Raw genomic sequence first — 24,792 nt, 5'->3', positions numbered from 1 at the left:
TTCTCCTATGTAGAAAAAACAAACAAAAGAAATCCTGATTTGTGTTTAATATCTTTTTAATATCTTTTGAGTATTCTTTATGGCCTACAAGAAATGCTTTACTTTTAGAAACCAAATGTGTAGAGTTTTTTTTTCCCCCAAGAAATTCCCTGTGACAACACCTGGGTTGTCTTTCAGTTGAACTCAAATTAACTTCCTGGAGATAGTGTCATATCTCACAGATTAAGATTAAGGACCACTAGAACATGCACAACTATAAGGTCACTGTCCCCTGGGCATCTGAACAACTGACTGCAGATTGGAGATTCCAGTAACCCCCCCCCCCCCTTTCTTGGCTTTAATTTATTGGCCAGTACAGCCAACAGAACTGAGAGAAATACTTTTCTCTCACTTTTCCAATTTACTTCAAAAGGATATGATAAAGAATATGTATAGGTGAAGTAAGTGGGAAGGAGTGAGGGATTCCATGCTCAGTTCCTGGTACCTCCCAAGAAACTCTCTTGAGTCCCATTAACACATTTTTGTGGAGGCATCACTACATTGCAATGATCAGTCATTAACTCCGTTTCAGCCTTTCTTTCTAGAGTCTGGGTGGTAGGGTTGAGAAGTCCAGGCCTCTATTCATGATTCATTCTTTCTAGGGGCCAGACCCCATCTAGAACCCTGTTCAGAACCAGCTCATTAGAATAAAAGATACTCTGTTTCCCAGAAAATTTCAGGACTTTCAGGAGCGTTGTTTTAGGAAACAGGGTCAAAGACCAAGTATGCTCCTAGTGAATCCATCACACAGTGAATTACAATATTTCAGGAGCTTTGTGTTCAGATTCTGGAAGATATTGATATCTATAACCATATCATTTATATATCTCTACATAAATATTTTTTACTGTAAATCACAGTAACAGGTTGCCATAATAAAATGCCATAGGTTGATAGTTAAATAATAAAATTGTTTTTAAGATTCTGTAAATTGAGTTTAGGACCAAAGTGCTAGCTGACTTGGGTCCAGTGAGGCTCCTTTTCTATCTTACAGATCATTTTCTTCTTTCTGTGGCCTCACATGGCAAATGAAGATAAGGGGAACATGTGGTTTTTTTTTTTTTTAATCCCAAAAGGCACTAATCACATAGAAAGACTCTAAAACTTGACCTAAGTATTTTCCAAAGCTTCCATATTCAAATATTATTACATTTAGGGTGTGACAGGATAAATTGAGGCATGTTAATTTTTTAAAAGAATTTAATTGGGCAAAAATTGGTTCAAACAGGGCAACACTAACACAGAAGTGGTTAGCACTAGAGTCAGAGAGAATTTGGAAGCAACATATAGTGGTTTGGTGTAGTAACTTACAGGATTGCGCTTATTTGATAAAGTATAGTTGGTCACTTGTGATTGGTTTTCCTTAGTTTCAGTTTTTAATGTTGAGGGACTTATAGTCTTGGATTTCAGTTGGTTTATTCCTGTCACATCCTTCCTTATTTGATACATTCAACATTGATATGGCTGGAACTATAGTATAGTGGGTAAAGTGCTTGTTTTATACACGACCAACCTGGATTTGATCCCAAGTACCCAAAAAGGTCCCCTGAGTGAGCACAGTTGGGTGTGATTCCAAAATTAAAAATCACTCTCAGAACTCCCCAGCCACCAAACAAAAACAACCCCCCCAAACAGAACAAAACCCAAGCCCAAGCCAAAACTAAGTAAGGTTAGAGCTCTGACTTTAGAATTTGGGAGAAGTCATGCTCCACTTATAGCATCTACCAAGACATGTGCCCAAGTATTTTTTACTTTAATCCTAGTGATGACTCTGAGGTGGTTTCTCTAGTGCCCTATTGTCCAGAGGTAGCTCCCGAGGTTTAGGAAACATGCCTAAAACCTCTGCAGTTGAGTGCCAGGTCTGAATTCAAAGGCAAAGAGTTCTTTGGTGAGTGTTCTACCAAAGAATATGGTTATTTTTTTAAAAAATTCAAGCAGTAAAGAATCTGTTTTGACTGCCCTGCAGAACGACATCATTCCCTGATTACTCAGTGATGAGTACTGAAAGCAGCAGGGTTGGTGGTGGGTGGAGGCCGGAAAGTTTGTGTGTTTGTGCACGTGCTAGTGCCTGAGAATGGAGAGTGAGTTTTGGGCGTCTGATTCTTGGCTTCATCAGTGTTTGGGGGTGGGGATGTGGTAGGCAAATTATGATGAATACCCTGCAGATTGCTGTGGCCTGCTGGATGGGAACAATGGTTGGATTATACTTTTTAGCCTGCCTCTGCAGTTTTATTATTAATGTCAGGGAACTGAATTTCTCTGCTCTCTGCATCTGAATCTCTAACCACCACATGCTCTTGAGCTGCCTCCTACCCTGTGACAGCTTACTTATCATTGACTGTTCAGCTTAAGGAAAACTGTACTTTTGGGGGGACGCCTTCCCTGACTTCCAGGCTAATTTGGCCATCAAAAATAGCTCATTTTTGAACAGTGATTAGACACCCACCCCCTGTATGGGCAGTAAAGAAATTTTTATATAATTTCTAGGGAGTTCAGAGGTTAAGGCTTATGCCTTTTGTGCAGTTGTCCCCCTCTGATTTGATCCCTGCATCACATGGTCCTCAAGCATTGTGGGATTCAGACCTAGAGGCTACTAAAAATTGCTGGATGTGACTTAGGAGGCCCTGAGTGGCTAGGTTATCCTGGGCACCACAGGGCCCAAAACTCTCAAATTGAACCTGTAGTCTGGTTGGCCAAGAATTCCAGGGAGAGACACCTGGCCCTCTTAAGCACCACTTTCTGGGAGACTCTCTCAGAAAGATCTTCATTTAATTTGCGGGGGGGTCCACACCCATCAGTGTTCAGAGGTTACCCTTGGTTCTGTGCTCAGAAATTGCTCCTGGCAGGCACAGGGGACCATATGGGATATGTGGACTGGAACAACCATTCATCCTGGATCAGCTGCTTACAAGGCAAACACCCTACCATTGTGCTATCTCTCTGGCCCCTCCAACTGACTTTTGACTCCCCCAAATTTTGCTAATAGAATGCTGTTGACTAGAATTATTATCAGTACAGTTGATGCACACATATTTTTGTATTTTATAAATGTTTTATACTTTGTTCTTGCAATAAAATAATCTAGAAATATATTATTAAGAAAATGTACTTTATAGTACTGTATTTATGGATAAATTCACTTTCAAGAAAGTTCACATATAAGTGACTCTGCGTAGTTCCAACTCTCTTTGTTAAGGGCCAACAGTATTGGTTTTATTTTTGTTTTGGGTCACTCTCAGCAGTGCTCAGGGCTTACTCCTGGCTCTGCACTCTATGGCTCACTCCTGGTGGACTCAGGTGACCATGTGGGGTTCTGGGAATTGAACATGCAAGGCACGTGCCCTACCTGCTGTACTATCATTCCAGTCCCAACTGTGTTTTCCTACTTTTCAGTTCATGCCTCTGATTTGGCGTTGACACCCTTGGGGGCTGCTCTCTGGGTCTTGTAGTACATAAGAGTCTTAAAGGACAGAGAATGAATTATTGTGTCCCCCTATTAGCAGAGAGCATGGGACTGAGTGGACATTACAGGGAGACTCTTAGATGCAGAGGTACCTTATTCCTCTGCAGTCTCTCATTGAGGTCTTATAGAGAGTGACAAAAGTAGTGGAACTGGGACAAGGTCTTGGGCCTCCTGACTTACATCTGAGCAGTGACGTTAGCATCTTGGTTTTGAGCTTTGGATATCCATGGGAACAACTCAGGGAATTTAAAATACTGATGCCTGTGACTAAGGGGAAAGATTTTGCTTGCCTCTGGGATATTTAAGCTTTCCTAACAATCCTTTTGGGTACCTAAGGTCAGATCCATTGGCTTAGGAGCTCAGCACAAGTTTTCTAAAATATATGCTTTCTGAATAGAGAAAGGCAAGTGGTAGGGAATGATTTTAGAGACCTACCACTTATTCTCTCATTCACATTGCAAGTAGTGCTTTGCTCTTGCCATCTATGGCTTTTGGTATTTCTGCTGGTTTCATTGCAGTGGGTATGCATGTGATTTAGAAAAATAATGCTTTGTTGCCATGAGATTCCAGAAATAATTAGTTGGGTGATGAGAGAACAGTGAATGACTTAAAAGGAAAGATTGTAAACGACTGTACTGCCTTTGAAAAGACCATAGAATATTTGAGCTGAAAGAATCTAGTCTGCTCATTGTGTGGATGAGGAAGTTCGAGCCCAGAGAGGTTAAATGTTTAGCCCAGAGTTATACTGTTGTCAACTGGCCAGATTGCTTCAGTCTTTAACACAGAGGTTCCCAAACTTTATAGTTGGCTTAGTGTCTCCTTCCCAGGAAAAAGTTTTCCCTCTGGGCCTCCACCTTCAACTCCCAGTAGAGGTTGCTGCTGCCCTGTTAGATTCTCCTCCCCTCCTCCCCCCAATGCGGCCTCTCTCCCTCCGGTAGTGCTCTTGTTTGTGCTCGGTCCTCCTTAGGCACTTTGGAAGATAGTGATTTTCTCATTCACAAATATTTGAGCCTTTGTTTTAGCAGTCCTCTATGTTTTGAAGATAGTGAGAATTTGCAAGATGCTTGGTGTGGGTGTGGATGTGGTGATGAACAGACTGACATCCATCCTCTGAAGAAGACACTGAAGATACTTGCTTAGCAGGTCTTCTGTCTGCATTTCACTGGTGCTCAGGGGAAACTTCCCCAAAGGAAGTTGACTTTGAAGTTGAAATTTGAATTAGAATAAGTAAAGTGATATCTACACGAGGAGGATTTGGGGCTAGAGAGGCACAGCTGAGCAGGGGAACAGGTTTGGACATTGTGGCACATTGGGAACACGGTGTAGTCTGAGAGTGGAGCACTGAGGTGAAGCAGAGACACAGACTGTGTTCAGGAGACAAGAGTTCTGATTGCTCTTAGTGCTGGTGGGGCTACTCAAAATTAGACTTGGAAAGTTTTCATCAGCTGTCCAAGGGTGTTTTTTTATTTGTTTTGTTTTTAACAGACTCAGTGTTTGTTTATTTGTTAAATATATCACTTAAATATAACTTGGGTGGATGCACATGTATAAAATATCACCAGAAACTTGAAATTTAGATTCCTTTTCTTAAACCAAGTCTCTCTGCCTTCAGTGGTCACATGTTTTTTTAAGCGGTTTTTATTTTATTTTTAAAGAATGACCCTAATCATGCACAGGAAGAATAGAACACATTTGGAACAGATATTTTGATTGTATTATGAGCAGTTGCCACATACATGGTGTTGCTCAAACTTGATACTGAGACATGGGGAGGTGCTTTGTGCCCAGCTACTGACATTCTTTGTTGATTCTGCCTCTGTGTCTCCCATTTTGTCTCCCTCCTCTTCCCACCAGATTGAAAATGCCAGTGACGTGCTCATCACGCCCTTGGAGAAATTTCGAAAGGAGCAGATTGGGGCTGCTAAGGTGAGACTCTCATAGACCTTGGTCTTGGATATTAGGATGGGAGGTGTCAGAAGCCCTCTGCAGAAAAGTCTCAGCTCTCTGCCTGCTGAACAGCAGGGTCAAGAACCCTGCAGCTCAACCGATGTCTGACATAAATGACCCGGTCCACATGATGGCAGTCACTCCTCCACTTTGCCACTTAATGATTCTGTCTCAGTTAATCATTTATCCAGAGGTAGAAACTGGACTTTTTTTCTTCTTTCTATTTGTTTTAATAGGTATCTTTATTCTTAGAAATTTATACCAGTTACAGTTTTGGAGGACCCAGAACTGAGCTTGAGCCCTGTGAACTTAGGGATGCAGCGGAAAGGGAGGCAGTTTGTAGTTTGCTTTAGTCAGTGTCTGCAGTGTGTGAAAGATTAGGGTCTCTTGTCAGGAGATCTTGACATTTTCAAAGAAACTTTCCAGAGTTTATGACAAAAACAATTTTTTTTTTGCCAAAATTTGATGTTCGTAATTTAAAATGTATGTCAGAAATTTTGTGGCAAGAAAGCAGGATTGCTTCAGTATCTCCATTTGTTACTACTGACCTATATGGGAAGGCCAGACAAATATGACTGTGATTCCATTGTGTTTTTGAAAAATCCTTGAGAGGAATCCTGTTTATTTTTAAAAGGTAAAATTTCCAAACTCTCCTAGATCAATCACTAGGAAACCCTAGTCAGTTTGAACTTCAGTAGAGTGTGAGAGGCTACCTACAGGGTAGATGTTTTTATTGGAATCCATGAAATGTAAATAAAAAAGTATTTTCAAATTTCTCTTTTTTTCTGGAATTGTGTCTTTTAGCCATGATCACTTGCGCCACCTCCAGGACATTCTGGGCAACACAGCTTTCTTGCTTAATTGAGTAGTTATGACATGACCTTGAATCATGACCTTCCAACCTACAGGTGGGAAGAAAATAACCAGATGTCTTAAAGTTGGACCTTCTCTCTTCATTCCATCAAAGTATTATTGTTTTACTTTCTGAAAACAAATATGATTAGCACCCCTAAAAGATAATGCCACACAATTTAGTGAGGGTTATTTAGAAAAACAGTTGGTCATAGTTTGAAGGACAAAACAAAGCAAAGGTTTTTCTTCCAGTAACTTTCAAACAGGTTTGTCACTCATATTCTTCAAGAAATTAGAACTCATTGGTTTTGTGTCTGAGATTAAGCACTTGGGTATCCACAATTGGTTGAATCTATGGATTCAGAAACTGCAGATTAAGGGGGGAAATTAAAAAAACCACATATAAGTGGGCTGTGGCAGTTCAAGCCTGTGTTTTTCAAGGGTGAACTATGTAATTAAAATTCGGTATTGCTTTACTGTGACTTTTTTTTCCTTATCCTGGAATTTTGAACTGACATAGAAATACATGGATGAGATGATACTACCAGGGTCCTTTTCCAAATTCTCACTCACACAGGCTCCACAAGCAAGTCTTTTCTCTTGTGGTATTGGTGGTATTGGTGGTATCAGAGCCCACTCTGTCATTGCTTTATAATCATGTCTGCCTCTTTGTTCAAAGGCCTCTCATGTTGGTTCATCCTTTGTCCCTGGGTTGGGGAAACATTAGAGTCAGCATGAAGGAACTAAGAGCTGAGTGAGCATTCTTTGAGGAGTGACAAGAATTATAGAAGTTGGTATCCAGGGCTGGGAATATGGCTATAGGTAGTGAAAAATAAGAATAAAAAAAAGTTAAATAAAATAGACACCAAGATTTCTTTCCTGTCATGCATTCCCTATGCTGCCATTCCCACTGAAGAGAAGGACTGGATGACATTGGCAGTGGTTTTTCATCTTCCCTATCCCCAACCAATTCCTCCTCCCTCTAAACCTATCCCCATCCTCTGACCTCACACCCATACATTTGAGAGAATAAACAAGCTCATGAATCTGGAGGGTATCTAGGGAGAGGATTCAATTAGTCAGAGAGCCAGCAAGTGCTCTTGAGGTAGAAGTTTCTGAAGTCTACTAGAGTTACTCTGATTAGGACCCTTCCTCATCCTCCCTCCTCAGGTATTCATTGTTATAATCACTTACTGCTGCTTGCAGGGAGCAACTTTTGGAGTATTGTTGTGAAGGATGATGGGTGAGAAGACTCCTGGACATTCTTAAGCTATTCAGACATAGGGTACCACCCTGATCCTGGAGTTTAGCTTGTCCTGACTCTTGTCTTTCATCCTTCTGCCTCCTGCATCGGGCCATTCAGGGCTAGATAGCTAAGGGATTCTACCCTGTCATCCAGGCACACCGTCTTCCTGCCAGCTCTTGTGCATTTTTAGATGGACATGGTTCCCTTTTTATTCCGGAGCTGACTGTTCTTGTGGAAGTAGAATGTGGGGCAGAAAGGCCCAGAATTCCAGATATTCATGTTCCCTGGCTTTGGCTTACCTCTGGCCAGTAGGCTCTGCCAGCAAAGTTTTTCCTTTCTTGATTGTGGATAAGACTGATGGGATGGCTCTGTGAGCATCGATTGGGGTTAGAGCCCCAGCGCCAAGGTGCAGGTTTCTATAAAAGACAAGAATTGGGGGCCGGAGTGATAGCACAGTGGTAGAATGTTTGCCTTGTATGTGGCTGCCCAGGACGGATCTGGGTTCAATCCCTGGCCTCTCATATAGTCTCCCAAGCCAGAAGCGATTTCTGAGTGCAGAGCCAGGAGTAATCCCTGAGCATCACCAGGTATGGTCCAAAAACCAAAACAAAAACAAAAAGACAAGAATTGCTAAAGTCAGCTCCTCACTGTTCTCTGTGTCACATTTGAATGAGGGACTTCTCTTGGGGCTTCCCCCTCACTTAGTTCTGCATATTTTGTTGTTCTTGTATAGAAGTAGTTTTTTTTTTGGGGGGGGGGGGCGAAGCGGTGGCGTAAGCAGTAGGTGTCTGCCTTACTTGCTAGCCTAGGACAGACCATGGTTCAATCCCCCAGCATCCCATATTGTCCTCCAAGCCAGGAGCAATTTCAGAGCGCATGGCCAGGAGTAATTCCTGATCGTAACTGGGTATGGCCCAAAAACAAACAAACAAACAAACAAAAAAAATAGTCTTGGAAGCAAGATTCCCATTTGTAGAATTGGAGATAAAATTAGCAGAAACGTGGGTATCACTCTTCTGCCCACTTCAATTCTTGTGTTGGACTGGAGGAAGGTTATGTCATCACAGGGATTTGTAGGGCTTGGGGTGAATGTTTCTTGGGAAGCAGGTGCTTCCCTTACTGCTCCCCATTGGATCTGGGTGTGTTACCTAAGCTTTTGCACTTCTCTGGTGCTCTGAACTACTTCCCTAAGTCATTAGAGCTCTTAGCTCCCATCTTTTTTCCTCACACTCCTTAAAAATAAGTCTTTCTGAGCACTTTGCACTTTATGTATTGCCTGTGGCTGCCCCTGTGGACTGTCTTCAGTGCACACACAGTGGTCTATGATGGGGCTGTTTGTTTACGAGTGAATTGTGTTTCTTCTATACCTGGTAATACCCAGGTGGAGGTTAAGGATTGAAGCCTACTGTGTGTTTTGTGAAATAATAAAGTGTCTGATCCTTCTTATATGGGTGCAAAATTCTTCCTCTTCTTAGAGAGTTGTGGAAAAATATCCCTTCTGAGTCAAACAGAGGAGTAAGGCACTAAGAAAATATGGTCCTATTTAACGAGCCAGTGTCAATCTTCTTCCAATTCCCTTTTGATTCCAATTCCTATAGGATTGTGGAAAAAGAAGCAGAGACTAGACTTCCATGGCAGTGGGTCTCAGCTGTGTTTGGCAATTTGTTCTGGCCTGAATCCCAGCTCTGTCACTGTCTGAGTTTTTTTACAGTCTAAGTTACACTTGTGGCATCCAAGTTGACTTATCTCTAAGAGGAAAGACTCACCCAAAGATTCCATGGGAGAGCAAAATGTTGACATTATTCTCATTTTGAAAGGAAGAGTCTAGAATAATAAAGTTTTTGGGATGGGATAGAATTATTGTGACCTTCTGTAGGAGACACATCTGCTCCATGTAGGATCTTGGTTTCATGAAGTGTTTCATATGACAGTCTTGCCTTCGTACTGAAATTTATTGACTCTAAATGCTGCCCCTTAATTCTAAACTCTGTTTTTAAGCAGTGATGTTTCTACTACTATCCCCTCTTTTTTTTCTCGTGCACCCTTTCCCCTCTTTTTTGACTGGGGTGCTCCCAGGTATTGCTGAAGTGGCCCTGGGGTTACTTATTCCTGGTGAATCATAATCAACTAGGTCAATCATTCAATGTAAGGACCAGAGAATATGGTGCTGCTCAGGCCCTGCAGTGCTGGGGAGTTCCTAGGCCACTCAAGCAGTCCTTGGGAGGCCTTCAAGACCACATCTTGTGACATATGGAAGGGGAAAGTTGCTTCAGGGCTACATTTTTTGATGCTGGGGATCAGACTGAGATCAGTTGCATATGAAGTAGGTTTCTAAACTTTCTTGGGGAAGGGGGGGTTTGGGCCACACACAGGGATGCTCAGGGGTTACTCCTGGATATGCGCTCAGAAATCACTCCTGGCTTGGGGGACCATATGGGACGCTGGGGGATCAAACCTAGGAGGTCCTTTCTAGGCTAGTGCATACAAGACAGAGATGCTTTACCACTTGCGCCACCACTCCAGCCCCAACTTTTTTTTTTATTTAAAAAACCTGGTTACCAGGTTGTTCCTAATACAGTTTGTTTTCACAGATAAAGATGTTTGTCATTGAGTTACAGTCATACAATGTACAACAACTTTTACCAGTGTGCATTTCCCACCATCAATGTCTTTAGTTTCCCTTTCACTGTCCTTGATGCCCTCTTCTCTATCACTATTCTCCTCAGCCTGTTTCTGGGGCAGGTATTTCACTTTACTCACTCTCTTTCTTTTTCTCTTTCTCTCTCCTCTTTTTTTTTTTGGACACTGTAGTTTGTACTACTTTAATGAAGTCATGCATGTCACTTTATCCCCTTTCAGCACCCAGTTCTTTTCCAGAGTGATCAGTTCCAACTATCACTTTCATAGTAGACCTTTCTCTACTCTAGCTGCATGCACTCTGCTCTTTGTGGCAAGCTTCCCCTTAATCCTCATCTCTGTTTTCTCTGGATATCATCCCCACACTGTCTTTTATTTTCCTTATATCCTACAGATGAGTGATATCATTCTGTGTTTTTCTCACCTCAGACTCATTTTATACAACATAATTTCCATGTCCATTCGTGTATAAGCAAATTTCATAACTTCATTTCATCATAAATTGGGGTCACACTGATAACTTGTGACTGATTTAGTGGCCATAATATGAAGAGTTAAAGCTGTTTTGTACTTCATTCTTTTTTTCTCTTCTTTTACTCTCATTTTTTTGGGGGGGTCCAGGAAGCCAAGAAGAAGTATGATAAGGAGACAGAGAAGTACTGTGGCATCCTAGACAAACACTTGAATTTGTCCTCCAAAAAGAAAGAATCTCAACTCCAAGAGGTAAGAAACTGAACTAATATCCTGAATGAAGTATTTCACTATTTTCTTGGTGCTGTGATTATTGTGCAAGTTCTCTTGGTCAGAAATTTCTAGGGGGGCCGGGCGGTGGCGCTAAAGGTAAGGTGCCTGCCTTACCTGCGCTAGCCTAGGACGGACCGCGGTTCGATCCCCCGGCATCCCATATGGTCCCCCAAGCCAGGAGCGACTTCTGAGCGCATAGCCAGGAGTAACCCCTGAGCGTCACCGGGTGTGGCCCAAAAACCAAAAAAAAAAAAAAAAAAAAAAAAAAAAAAAAGAAATTTCTAGGGTTGGGAGGGCCTCTCCAGTTAGGAGCCTAATCCTTACCTCATGCTTGACACTTGATTCTCGAGGCCTTTGGATGTTCCCACCCACACTCTACTCTTGGGGCTGTGCTAGCCAGTCTGTTGTGAAGCAGCATTGCAGTCCCATATTCTTTGGGGGGCAACCCTAATAATTAGACTAGCTTCTTCCTTTTTTTTTTTTTTTTTGGTTTTTCGGGCCACACCCATTTGATGCTCAGGGGTTACTCCTGGCTAAGCGCTCAGAAATTGCCCCTGGCTTGGGGGACCACATGGGACGAACCGCAGACCTTCCTTGGCTAGCGCTTGCAAGGCAGACACCTTACCTCTAGTGCCACCTCACCGGCCCCAGCTTCTTCCTTTTTAACTGAGATTTCATTCCAGTTTCTCTTACCCATGACCTTGATTATGTGCTTTAGTATTTTGGCTTTGACTTCTGCTGTGTATTGGTAATCTAAAATCCTAGCATCATTATTTCAACTATTGTTTGAGGTGAGTCTGATTTTGTTAAGAGCAAGGTGCTGGCAGATTGGGCATCTAGTGAGGCCCCTTCTTGGTTCATAGACTTGCTGTCTTTGAACTTTGTTCTCCCATCATAGGAGGAATGAGTGAACTTTCTGGGGTCTCTCTTTTGCTCACTTTTTTGGGGTAGTAGGGGAGTGTTGACTCCACCAGTGCATTTTTGTATTGTGTCTTGTGTTCCTAGGGTATATCCCCAACTCTATGTTTTTAAGACCATTTTCTGGAATCTCTTTTTATAACCCAAAGGCCCTGCCTCTAAATATTATCCTAGTAAGGATCAAGTGTCAACATTTAGACTTGGATCTATGTTTGGGAGAAAGGGATACAAGTATATTCAGTCTAGATAGAGTGACCTGCACATTTTTATCTTAGTGGAGATTTTCATTATGTTCTTTTGTTACAGTTTAGTGTTTGCATATGTGTTTTGTCTTCGATAAAACAAAAGAAAGAAAATGTATTGTAAGCCCATGCCATTTCTGTTTTTCTCTTTTTGGTTTTTGGGTCACACCCAGCAGTGCTCAGGGATTGTTCCTGGCTCTACACTCAGAAATTGCTCCTGGCAGGCTCGGGGGACCATATGGGATGCCAGGATTCAAACCACAGTCCTTCTGCATGCAAGGCAAATGCCCTACCTCCATGCTATCTCTCTGGCCCCCATGCCATTTATTGCCATTGCTTTATATTGTATCTGAGTTAAATCAAATAAAAGCGCAGTAACTACTAATGATAATGCTTTCACCAATAACGTCAACAGTATTTGCAAATGTTCATTGAATACCTGTTTCTATATTAGGTACTATATTTAACATAATATTTCCTAAACTACTTAGAAGTCCACAATGAGGTAAAGGTATATTCTCTTTGCTTTTTATATATGAACATAGGTTCAGAAAACATACACTAGTCAGTGTATTAGCCAGCATCAGCAAGGACTTGAGCCTGACTCTGGACTCTGGAGCCCTTTTTCTTAACCCCTTCTGCCTCTTTATTTATCTTGGTAGGGAAGAGCGTTTCTACTGACACCCAGCCACTGTTCTTCAATGCCAGATAGCACAGGAGGAGGGGAAGGGACTTTGGCAATCTTCGGGTTTGACACTTAGAAATTAGTAATGTATTGAGTTCTCTGCAGAGGTCATGATTGCCTTCTACAATGCTGAATGTCTTCTACAATTAAATGACATTTCCTCATAGTGATTAAAAATGAATTTTTAGGAACATCGTTATCAACCTACTATACTTTTAATGGGGCCTATTTGTTTTCATTGTCCAAAATGGCAAGGCTCTCAACTGAACACTTCTACTAAATTCTAGCTCTTAGTGGGTGAAATTATAGAGCAACAGTGTGAAATGATACTGCCATCTAGTGGGCGATGGTGAAAACATCAGACGCTTGCTTCAAAGACAGCATTCATTCAATAACTATTCACTGTATAGTTGTTGAGTATCTATTCAGGCACTGGTGTATTGTCAGGATTGAAATGAACTCTCAACTCTTATGGAGGTTTCTGTCTAGGACAGGAGTCTCAAACTCGCGGCCCACGGGCCGTTTGCGGCCCTCCCTACAACATTTTGTGGCCCTTCCCTAGAGAAATCTTTTTTTTTTTGTTTTGTTTTGTTTTAGTTGTTTGGGTCACACCCCCCAATGTTCAAGGCTTACTACTGACTTTGCACTCAAGGATCACCCCAACTTTGCCTCCTGTGGCCCCCAGGTAAATTCAGTTTGAGACCCCTGGTAGGAGAATGTTTCATTTCCAAGGAGCACAATGATAGGCGGTTCTCAGACCAGCTGGTAGATTTAGTTTTTCAAGTAACAGACACCATCTTGAATGGTGTGTTGGATGGGATGGAATCTTAGCTCCCCTTTCCATTGTGTTGCAAGTGGGAGGTCTCAAGCTTAGGGGAACCCAGGCTATTGGATGGAGAGAAATATACCATTCTTTTTGGGATTTCTTCCTTACTTTCTTTTGGAAATGCATTCCCCCTGAATGCTGTGTCACAGATGGCAGTACAGAGATTCATTTATTTATTCCAAAGGCATCTAGTGAATGCTTGCTTTGGGTCAGGAAATGGGAGAAAGAAAAGTAGAAAAAGGAGACAAGGATTTAGCTCTCATTAACTTTTTTTTTTTTTTTTGGTTTTTCGGGCCACACCCATTCGACTCCTGGCTAAGTGCTCAGAAATTGCCCCTGGCTTGGGGGAACCATATGGGATGCTGGGGGATTGAACCTCGGTCCTTCCATGGCTAGCGCTTGCAAGGCAGACACCTTACCTCTAGCGCCACCTCACCAGCCCCTCATTAACTTTCTATTGGAGGAAGCAAGACTCATTTCGAGTAGAAATAAGGAAATAAATAGGGATGCCTTAGATTGACCTCTTTAAAATAAAATGGTCAATGAAGGTATCTCCAAAGAGGTAATATTTTAATTGAGACCACCAGGGGAAAAATGAGCTAAGTAAAAATCTTAAGAGTATTCTTTAAATAGTGAGTGTTATAAGATAAGAAATAGAGTGGAATAGAATACCACAGGGAACACGAAAGTATGTCACATTTGATTTTGAATATATATGCTTAGATAATCATTCAAAAGGTTTTTTTCTTTTTGCTCATTACAGTTCTGGTGTTGAAAAATTTGAATAGGGAATGAGATTTTCAAGTAGAATGAAGAGTATGTTCAAAGGCTGCATTGCAAGAAAGGGTCTTGTAGTGTTAGAAGCTGTAAAGGACTCCAGGGTGACTGGAACATAATAAGAGTGGGAGGAAGTCAGGCTGGATGGATGAGCCCATCACACAGACCAGACCATGATGGAGGTCAAACCACACTGCATGGTTCACAGTTTTTACTTCCAAGTTGGAATCTTTGGCCTAAAAATTAAGTTGACATAGACAGGGTGTTGGGGCCGAATCAATAGTACTAGTACGGCATTTGCCTTGCTTGGAGATGACCTGAGTTCGATCCTTGTTGTTTTATATGGTCCCCCAAGCCCACCAGGAATGATCCCTGGTGCAGAGTCAGGATTAACCCTTGAGTCCAGCTTGGTGTGACCCCAAAGCAAAACAAACAAAAAACAACTAAAAAGAAAAAGTAAGACATTATCAGGAGAGAAACATTTCTTTTGTTTATACTGGGATCCAAAAATATGAGACTTATAGACAGTTAAAGCTTATATGCAGGAGGTATTTCATAGGCCAGGCAAGAGGAGAGCAGATGCTTTGTAAACAGTTGTGTAATCCCTGGTTTTTAGAGAGATCATTCATATAAACTTTTCTCTGATAATAGTGCTAATTTTGTGCCAGGCTTCCTGACACCCTCAAAGTTCTTTTTTGGAGAGGCCCCACATGGTGATGGGCTTACTCCTGGCTCTGCACTTAAGGATTAGTCCTGGAGTTGCTTGGGAAACTCTTTATGGTGTTGGGAATTGGACCCTGGTTGGCTGCGTGCAAGGTAAATGCCTTTCCCTTGTATCATCACTTCAACCTGGCTACTTAAGTTCTTTTAGATTATTTTTTAGACTCTCTTTTAAGAGAGTCTTGAATTTTGATTATCTTTTCAGATCAAAACTGTCCACCCGCCAAAGTGTAGATTATTCTGTTCTTCAGCATTGAAGCATCCTGTTAGATTATCTGATTGTGATTTGTAAATAGCTCTTCTGGTTGCTGAGAGTATCTTGGATTGGGTTGAGGGTGGGAGATGAGGAGAAGGACAGTCGGGAGATCAGATAGTAGAGGGGTGCTGTCTCTCAGAGAAGGAGTAAGGAGTGTCTTGGAAGCCCTTGAGCTCCAAAACATTCGTTGATCATAACCAACGCTTCTGGAGGCTCAGATTGTGTGCAGCCTGTAGCTCCTTTTCTCTTTGCAATAATTGCACAACTCAGAAGCAAGCACATGTGTTATCGTTTGCATCCTCCTCAAGTGGGAAAGAGATTCAGAGAGAATAAAGGATGCAAGGGGGTTGCATCAGCTAAAAAAACAATAGACCTGCACCTATTCTGCAGGTTTAGGCTCTGCTTTCTTCTGATGGAGCCTCACCTCTCTCTGTCCCTTGGCTCAGAGGATTTTCCTCTGGCTTCCTCATCTCACCAATAGTGCCAGGCACCTGAATGTGTGTGCATGGTTATTGTTGTTGGTAGTGGTGATATAGAGCATCTCAGAGGAAAGAGAAGTAACTGTCAGTGTAAGTGTATTTGTTGCATTTACACCATAAAGAAATTAAAGGTTCCATGAATATTTTGGATTTTGGCAAATTTGCAAGCCCAGTAGCTACATCTGTGGACTAAGACCAGCATTTTGTGCACTCAAATAAAGACTTGTTAGCACCTATTTACTAATCAATCTATGAGGGTTTAGAAAATGCAACAAATTTAGCACTACAATGTGGTTTATTCAGCAGGTTGTTAACAGTCTAACCACTGTGTCTTCATGGATATCTTATTCTGGGACAGAGTTACTAGTAGAGATTTGAATGAGCTTTTTTGGGCACGTTGTGTTTTACCTGTTCTATTTATCAATGTGAGTTTTTGATTAGTTCCTTTTAACCATGTCATAAGCTTCATGAAGGAAAAAAAATTTTTTTTGCTTATACTGATTGGATGAATGAGTGTTCCCCCCCCCCCCAAGGTTTTAATATGTCAGAGTGGCAGTAAGTTTTCTTCTTTGGGAATCTTAAAGAAACATTGAAAGAAATGTTCCTTTAGTCACTTTGTCTTTGTAAAGAGTGTGTTAAAGAATGAATGTTTTCTGACTTTTTTAAAGAAAATATTATTTTATTTACTTATTTATTTATTGGTTTTTGGGCCACACCCTCAAAACAGGGGTTACTCCTGGCTCTGCACTCAGAAGTTGCTCCTGGCTTAGGGGACCATATGGGATGCTGGGGGATCAAGCCAAAGTCTGTCTTAAGTTAGCATTGGCAAGGCAGACACCCTACCACTTGTGCCATCGCTCCAGCCCCAATATTGTTTTGTTTCCTATTAGTAATGTGTTAATATATGTGTGTTGTATATTAAAATAATAAAAATAGGGAGTTGGAAAGATAGTATAGGGATAGGGCACTTGCTTTCCCCACAGCTGACCCTGTAGGTTTAAAATTATTTTATCTTAAAAATCTGTGTTTTAGTGTCAGAGCAATAGTACAGTGGGTAGGATGCTTCCCTTGCATGCTGCCAACATATAGTAGATCTCCAGCATCTCAGATGGTCCCCAAGTCTTCCAGGATTGGTTCCTGAGAACATAACCAGGAATAAGCTCTGGCAGGTGTGGCTCCAAAACAAAACAATGCTTTCCGTGGAATGCAGGTCTTCCTAAGGGTATGGGGAAGGGGTAGAACTTATTGGTAAAGGAATGATCGAGGTTTTTGGCAACAAATAAACCAGGATAGAAGTTCCTGTCTTCTCTGTTATCTAATGCCAATGGAATTGACTCCTTCAACCTCCTCCCAGCAGTGTTTGGTCACCAAGAATGAGACAAACAAACACACAAGGACACAAATACACATGGACCGTCAATGCTTTTATTTGCCTGGGCAGCCATCCTCTTACAAACTGACTGCTTACTCAACACAGTATTGCTACCCCACCCCACCCCACCTGGCTTCCCACAGGTGACAGACACAGTTAAGGGCAGTTAGTGAGCACATCAATATTCAATAGGTACCTGGAGATCAGAGACTGGGGAATTTTTCACTAGCTCATCTGAAGCCCTCCTACCTTAAATTTAAGCCTGAGACAGTTTCCTATTCTTGGCCTGTTCTGCCCCTCCATTTAAAAGACCCTAAACAGACTTATTCTATGCTTATCTGGTACACATTTGCATCTATTTATGTTCTATTTTTTTCTCCTCTCATTATTTCCTGGGTACACATTTGTAAACCCTTTGCAGTCTAATACCTAAACTATTTTACCTAGAGGCCATCCTTGTTTGTTTTATTTTGTTGTTAGGTGGACAAATTTCTACACCTGTACTAACTATGACAGGTTCTTTAATATCACAGGCTCCATTTTGCTCCTGTAAATTAAAGATATTACTTCTTTATGGACATTTAAAGAGTAAATGAAACTAATGTGGATGAGATAGGCAATATAAGTAAATATATTATGTATATATACATATAAATAAATAAAAGCCTATTAACATGGTGCCCAATACAGAGTCAGTACTTAGTCAGCCATTATCACTGTTTTTTTTTTCTTAATTTATTTTATTATTTTTGGTTTTGGGGTCCCTGGTGGTACTCAGGGATTACTCTTGGCTCTCTGTGCAGGGATCACTCCTAGCAGACTTGGGGGACCATATGTGTTGCCAGGGATCGAACCTAGGGCAGCTGCTTGAAAGGCCAGCTCCTTACCTGCTGTACTATCACTCAGGCCTGATTAGTTCTATTTCAGACTGAAGCTGGAGGGCATGCCTGGGTGACTTATGTGAAGTGGGGAGGAGAGAAGCAGCAGTCCTGAGAAGGGAATCCACCACTTTCTCTCTCTCCACCTCTGCCACCCTGGGAGTGACTGGGTACATATAGAACTAATAAAATCTGTGGGTGAGCACAGGCAAACCAAGTCCTGACAACCACACTAGTCAGCTATCAAGCTATACTTGAAATCCATTAGTTCATCCTGCTTGGGAATTAATCCTCATCACCCAATTTCTCAGAGAGCCATGGACTCAAGCTGGAGAGAAGAATTGCTTTTTGCAGGAAAGTAAAGTCAGTCCTAGACCTAACTCATTGCCTTTCAGTACCATTGCCTTTCTTAGGAAAACAACAAAACAAAAATCTTTCAGGAGGAGATGAGCAGTAAAGATAAATTTTATTTAGAAATTCTGATGAAGGGGAGGGAATGAGAGAGAGAAAAATGCAAAGTAAAGACAGGTTTTATTTAAAATCTGAGGAAGATGAGAGAGACACAGAGAGAGAGAGGGAGAGAGAGTCAGAGGGAAAGAGGGAGAAAGGAGTGAGAGAGAGAGAAGAGAGAGAGAGAGAGAGAGAGAGAGAGAGAGAGAGAGAGAGAGAAGGAGAGAGAGAAGGAGAGAGCTAGAGTGAAGGCTTCTTTAAAAGCAACGAGAGCCCCAGTACATATTCCAGTGTGAAATCAGTAAAGTCCACATTTCAAGAGGGGAATTGCCATGTGAGTGGGGTAGGGAAGTACTATTTTATTTGCTTTATATAATCATATCTGTCTTTTCTAGCTTGCTTGCTAAGTCAAGGAGTAGCATACAAATAAATAATTTTGGGGAAAATACATTACTTGTTTATTTTTACAGCATATAATATTTAAAATTTGAGCATCTCAAGATACAGCTACTCATTGCTCAATTTAAATTGCTTAATTGATTAATGTACCAGCTGGTTTCTAAGAGCTCTGTTTCTCCCTGACAAGAGGATTGTCTTTTAGTTCAAAGTATGTATTTACCTCTCCCAAGCCTGATGCAGTTCTGACTGAATAATGACTATTTTCATGTTCACATTTCTAGTTGCAACTAATTGTGTAAACACATTTTGGTTTTTTGCCTTAAATTTCTTCTTGTTTGTAGGCTGATAGTCAAGTGGACCTGGTCCGGCAGCATTTCTATGAAGTATCCTTGGAGTATGTCTTTAAGGTGCAGGAAGTCCAAGAGAGAAAAATGTTTGAGTTCGTGGAGCCAGTAAGTAGATGCTCAGAGCCCATACTTTGGGCCTAGTCCTCAATACCACACACATTTCAAATTGTTCTGCATTGTTAACTAAATGGTTCATTAGCTCATTACAATGACTGTGCCTTCTGCTAAGTAGGTCTGGCTACCCTGGGTTTTTCCCAGTGGCCATTGGTGTACAATTCTAGAAAGGGAGATTGAACTTTCAGCCATGTTGCCTTGCTCAAGCCATCCTGTGTGGTTGTTTGGTTTCCAAGTGTCTAGGAAGAAAGGAGAAGTATTCATCATGATAGTCAAGAATGGCTATACCTTAACATCCCATCACCTTACTCCTCCTCCTTTCAGATAATTGTAATGAACTAGTAACCCAGAGAAAGAGGGGTGGGGATATAAGATATTTTTTTCTTTTTGTCTCCTAAGTACAAATCCCATCCTCCTTTTCTTATATTCATCAAAGAAAAGATGCTGTTATATAGCAAATTTCCAACATCAGTTTATTCTACCAAGCAACATGACAATTCTGCTGAGTGGACCATGGTTGGGATTGAAGTTGGTCAGAGTTTTCCGGTGGACTGGAGATATAGTATGGGAACAGTTCTCACTTTAGTTAAGGCTCCCCCAGCCTGATTGGGTGTTTTTGCAGGCCTGATCTTGCCACTGGGACACTGCTGGTCAGAGGCTAAATCAGGAAGACTTAATGGAAACATCAAATTGGGCATATGGGCCTCAAAAACATAATTGTCAGTTAAAACTCTTACAGACATTATGTTTTCCAGCCTACATTCTGATTTAGACTGAAGCTGGCGTTCCAACATAAATGATCTTCTTTATCAGGATTTAGGAAAGGATGATTTTCTGAAGCAAATAAGAATAAATTGCAAGAAAATGAAAGAAATTAGCCCTCTTGATTAAGTGTGCTTCATTTCTATTCTATAAACTCTTGGATGCTTCTAGACATCTTGCTCATAATTTCATCATGACTTTAGTTGGCTTTAGAATCTCATGCTTTCATCTTTTATTGTCCTAAAACTAGATTCTTGGGATTACATTTACAGATACTTCTTCTGGAAAATTCTTCAAATTTATCTTAACTTTTAATTTTTTTTCTGACTTATTAACCAAACTTTTGAAACTTCAGAGTAAGGTCCGTGTCTAGCAGTGCTCTTGGTCAGTCTTATGTCTAAATCTTCATCATTCATCTGGGATGTAGGTGAGGTGGGGAGCCATCTACCAGACAACTTTGCTGGTTTTCTTGCTTAGAACACAGTGGCAGTAAAGCCTCTTTTTTACTTGGAAGTTTACTGAAGACCTATCTTCTGTGATCACTGCAAAAATGCAAATGCTTTCACATGGAATTATTAGCTTTCAATTTGGTGTGTGTGTGGGGAGGAGGTGTTCTCCGGCCAGTGTTCCCAATAGAATTCAATGCTTGGACTTGCTTTTGTGATACTACTCAGGTCCAGTGGTACTCCAGAGATAAACCCTGTGATTCGGGGGGCAGGTTAGTCCCAGAGTTCTTACTTAGGGCCTCATGCATGTGAGGTGTTCAGTCCAGCCTTTTGAATCTCTTCTCCAGCTTTGAGCATTGGTATTTTTATTAGTTCTTACTAGAATTTATGGAGGGATGAAGAGTGTAATTTAATAGTCTTTATAAATACATATCATCTGTTATTATATACACATATAATTTGTTCTCTATCATTATAACAACTAATTATTATTCTGCATTCATTTTGAGGAGTTACATCTTAATGGGCTAATTCTCCTTTTTATGAGATGAAGTTTTTTATGTGGCCCGCTTTAATTGCTCAGTGTGGCAACTATTGTGTCTATTAGCTTCTTTTTAGTAGTAAATAACCATGAAGCCTGATACACAGTAGACAAGGGTGCCTCTTTGGCATTCACCCATTCTGCACTGGGCTCATTTGGATGACTTATGACCTTTGCACCTGTTGCTTCTCTTTTCCCTTTCTTCTTCTCCCCCTTTAAAAAAATAAATCTATAAAGAGCTATTCTTTTATTTTCTGGCATTCTGTTGTAGCATATCAGAGTTTCTGAGAATCATCATATTATCATTGTTCAGAGTTATTTCTCTGAACTTTAGTTTTCTCATCAGCAGAATAGTTGAGCTAACACAATCTACCCATAAGAGTATTTAATCCATATAAGATGCACAGAACATTGCTAAATAGCACCCAGCTAGTAATTATTTTTAATTCTGTGGTAGGGGAATGTACTAGTATTGGCAGTTTAGGATCTCCTCAATAATAAGTAAGTTAAGTGCTGATATTATCAGTATTTGCCTATTTTAATGTATTAAAATCTAAAAAGCATTTATTTCCTTAATATCAAGGAAAATACTGCAGGACCCCTGCAGGTATCTGAGGAGCTAAGAACCTCATGGAGAAGCTTGCTATATAGGGTTAAGAGCTGACTGAAGTTACAGGCAGGTCAGTATTAGATTGGGCAAATTAGGAAATAGATACCAGAGGGATTAAAAGTAGAAAACTATCGGAGTATATAGATATTTAGGTCATAAAAGGAGACATCTGGAGAGTGAAGGAGAAAATGTCCTGGTTTCATGTTAGGATGAAGAGAGAATATGAGAAGGATTTAACCTGAAGTGAAAGGAAATGAGTTGTTTGAGTTAAGGTTTGGATGTTTAATTTCTCCCTTTCTGTAGAATTGTTTTATTTCTGAGCATTCACACCAACTTACAGCACATCAGTGACTTAAGGAGCTATGGCTAAGGAGAAGAGATTCATATAAGGAAGAAGTTCTTGCCCAGAATAATTTTCAGTCTTAGAAATAAAAATTTCAAGACTTTGTCCTGACATATTCCAGTGATGGGGCTGATTCTTTTGCCATTTAATAGACACAACAGGTGATTTGTTGCACATTAAAATTTGAGCCAGTGGTGGTCTAGACTATTAAAAAGACAAATGTGAAAAATGACTGGTCATATTAGCATAAACTTTATTTTGAACTGCACTTATAATAAGGACTTTATCTACATTATTAAATCTAATCCACAGAAAATTTCCGAAGTTAGGTTCTATTCAAACCTCTGGTTTCAGATAAAGAACAGGAAGTCTTTTATATATATATATAGTCACTCCTAGTATATAGCAGAGCTGGCATAGTCTGCCTGTTTCTTAGTCTCTGTGAAATACCATTTGATTGTTTATTGGAAATAAAATCAGTTACAAACCCATTGAACTAAATTGTTGGGGTTCTGATATGGTTATTAATATTTTGCGTTGGTCACAGTTAAAATAGAACCTTCTAATCATTCAAGGAACCTACAGGCACATTGACTATTTCTTTTATTTCTAAGTAACTTCAAGTACCAGAACATTGCTAACCTTCAGAAAGCAAAAGACAAAATTTTAGTGTTCCAAGGAAGAAAGGTCAGACTTCTGGGTTTAAATCATATAATTTTTTTTTTTGTGCCTAGAAGCCTTTATTTTCATATTGAGGCACTAAATGTTCTTGAAGATTTGGATTGCTTAAAATGACACACTGATTTCATGAAGGTGAGGCGAAGTCCCATCTATTCCTTGAATTTCCATAATTGAAGATCACCTAGTGTTTAGGAACATTTGTTCTTCTTCAGGCAACAGCATCCTCTGAATGTCCTCTTCTGCTGAGTTCTTGCTGCCTTTCCTCTTAGTCCCTCCCAAATGCATTAATCCCTCTGTATGTCTTCATACTTTTAGCGGTATCCTGCTTTTGACCTCTGCCTTCAACTCTGACCTGTCATCACTGCATTTCCTAAAACAACAGTCTAATATTTCTCTTGCTAAGTATGTTCTGCCTGTCTCCTGTGCAAGATCCACTATTCATTCTTTACTGGTAACTAGTTAGTGTAGTACTATAGGTCCTTCTTTGGTTCATCTATGGGTTTTAAGAAAAATGAAAGACATTCTTGCAATAATAATTTTCAGACACAAAAGAGAAAAGAGCTGGAAGTTCCAGCTCACCTTAGGAAGCTCACCACAAAGAGTGATGAGTTTAGTTAGAGAAATAACTACATTTTGAACTGTCCTAATAATGAGAAGGTATGAGGGAAATGGAGAGCCTGTTTAGAGTACAGGCGGGGGTCGGGTGGGAAGGAGGGAGATTTGGGACATTGGTGATGGGAATGTTGCACTGGTGATGGGTGGTGTTCTTTACATAACTGAAACCCAAACACAATCATGTATGTAATCAAGGTGTTTAAATAAAAAAAAAAGAAAAAGAAAAAAAAAGATGAATTCAAGGGAGTCAGTTGGCTTATCCAGCCCAACTCATCATACTCTGCTGGCTCCCCTTGCCTTTGTTTTTTTGGATAAAGAATTCTTCGGAGCAGTATTTATTGGTTAAGGTTGACATCCATAACAAAATACTATAAACTGGGTGCCTTGAAGCAACAGAAATTTTTTGTTTCATAGTTCTACAAACCAGAAACCAAACCAAAGTCCTAATTTTCTATTTTTAAGAATACCAGTTACTAGTCATTTTTGCTTAGGTTCTTAATGGTCCTTTTCACTTGATTACATCTTTAAAGGTCCTCGTTTCAAATAAAATCATATCGTGGGATACTTGGGGTTTACAATATCTATATACTTTCTTTATTTCTTTTTTTAATATTCAATCCACAATAGTAGTTCTATTGTTTGAGTGAATGGAGGCAAACTGAATCGATCCATTCAGAGTGGTGCCTCTCAAGCTAAATTTGCAATTACTTTTATGTCTGCACTGTGAATTTGTATTGTTTGACAGCTCAGAACTAGAGTTAGCTTTTCTTAACAATTACTCTAAGGAATTAAACAAGTATGGGGAAAAGGAGGGAATAGTGGTCAGATCTTTTTTTGTTGTGCTGTGATTTTGGGTTCCAATGGTGATTTCTTTTAGGTGATACACAGATGAGCGGACAACAGCCTTTTACTTGTGTGTTTGGGGAAAGCAGATATGAGGCAGATAGATCTTTCCAGCTCTGCAGTTCTTCTGTGGGTCTTGCCCTTCTCCCCCAAGAGTGAATTTTCAGTTCACATTGAGTTATAGATTCCAAGTGTTGTACAAGGAAATATAAAGAGTGGGGGAAGGAAGAGAAACTGCAGCTGTGGGAGGAGGAAGCAAAGTGAGCCAATGATAATAATATCTAAAGAATCATTTCCTGTAGAGAAATAGACAATCAGGCACGATAGCAAAGGAAGCGAAAACCAAAATAAATTTGGCAATGCTGTGCCTTTGGAACACTTGTATGTATACCCAAATGGCAGCCTAGTAAGCTGTTTGAGATATTTAATTACCCTGAGAAAGAGAAGCCCTATTGGCTTTAAATTAAGGCTAAATTAGAGTGAATAGGAAGAATGGCTGTAGGATTTGCTACTTATCTTCTGTATTATCTCCCACTAGAGGATGGCTAAGTGCCTTGGAA

General features: G+C 40.5%; 1 protein-coding gene across 1 annotated transcript in view; it reads left to right on the top strand.

Annotated features, from left to right (window-relative positions):
- The window catches only part of ARHGAP26 (Rho GTPase activating protein 26), a 517,227-nt gene that overhangs the window by 128,064 nt on the left and 364,371 nt on the right, over positions 1–24,792 (top strand). Inside the window, exons 4-6 of the mRNA XM_049786899.1 lie at positions 5,357–5,428; positions 10,806–10,907; positions 19,272–19,382. Coding sequence (XP_049642856.1) covers positions 5,357–5,428; positions 10,806–10,907; positions 19,272–19,382 — 285 coding nt within the window. The remainder of the gene's footprint in view (positions 1–5,356; positions 5,429–10,805; positions 10,908–19,271; positions 19,383–24,792) is intronic.

This window comes from Suncus etruscus, chromosome 14 (assembly GCF_024139225.1).
Source record: "Suncus etruscus isolate mSunEtr1 chromosome 14, mSunEtr1.pri.cur, whole genome shotgun sequence".
In the NCBI taxonomy this organism is placed as follows: domain Eukaryota; kingdom Metazoa; phylum Chordata; class Mammalia; order Eulipotyphla; family Soricidae; genus Suncus; species Suncus etruscus.
This window is presented reverse-complemented; position numbering and strand designations above follow the sequence as displayed.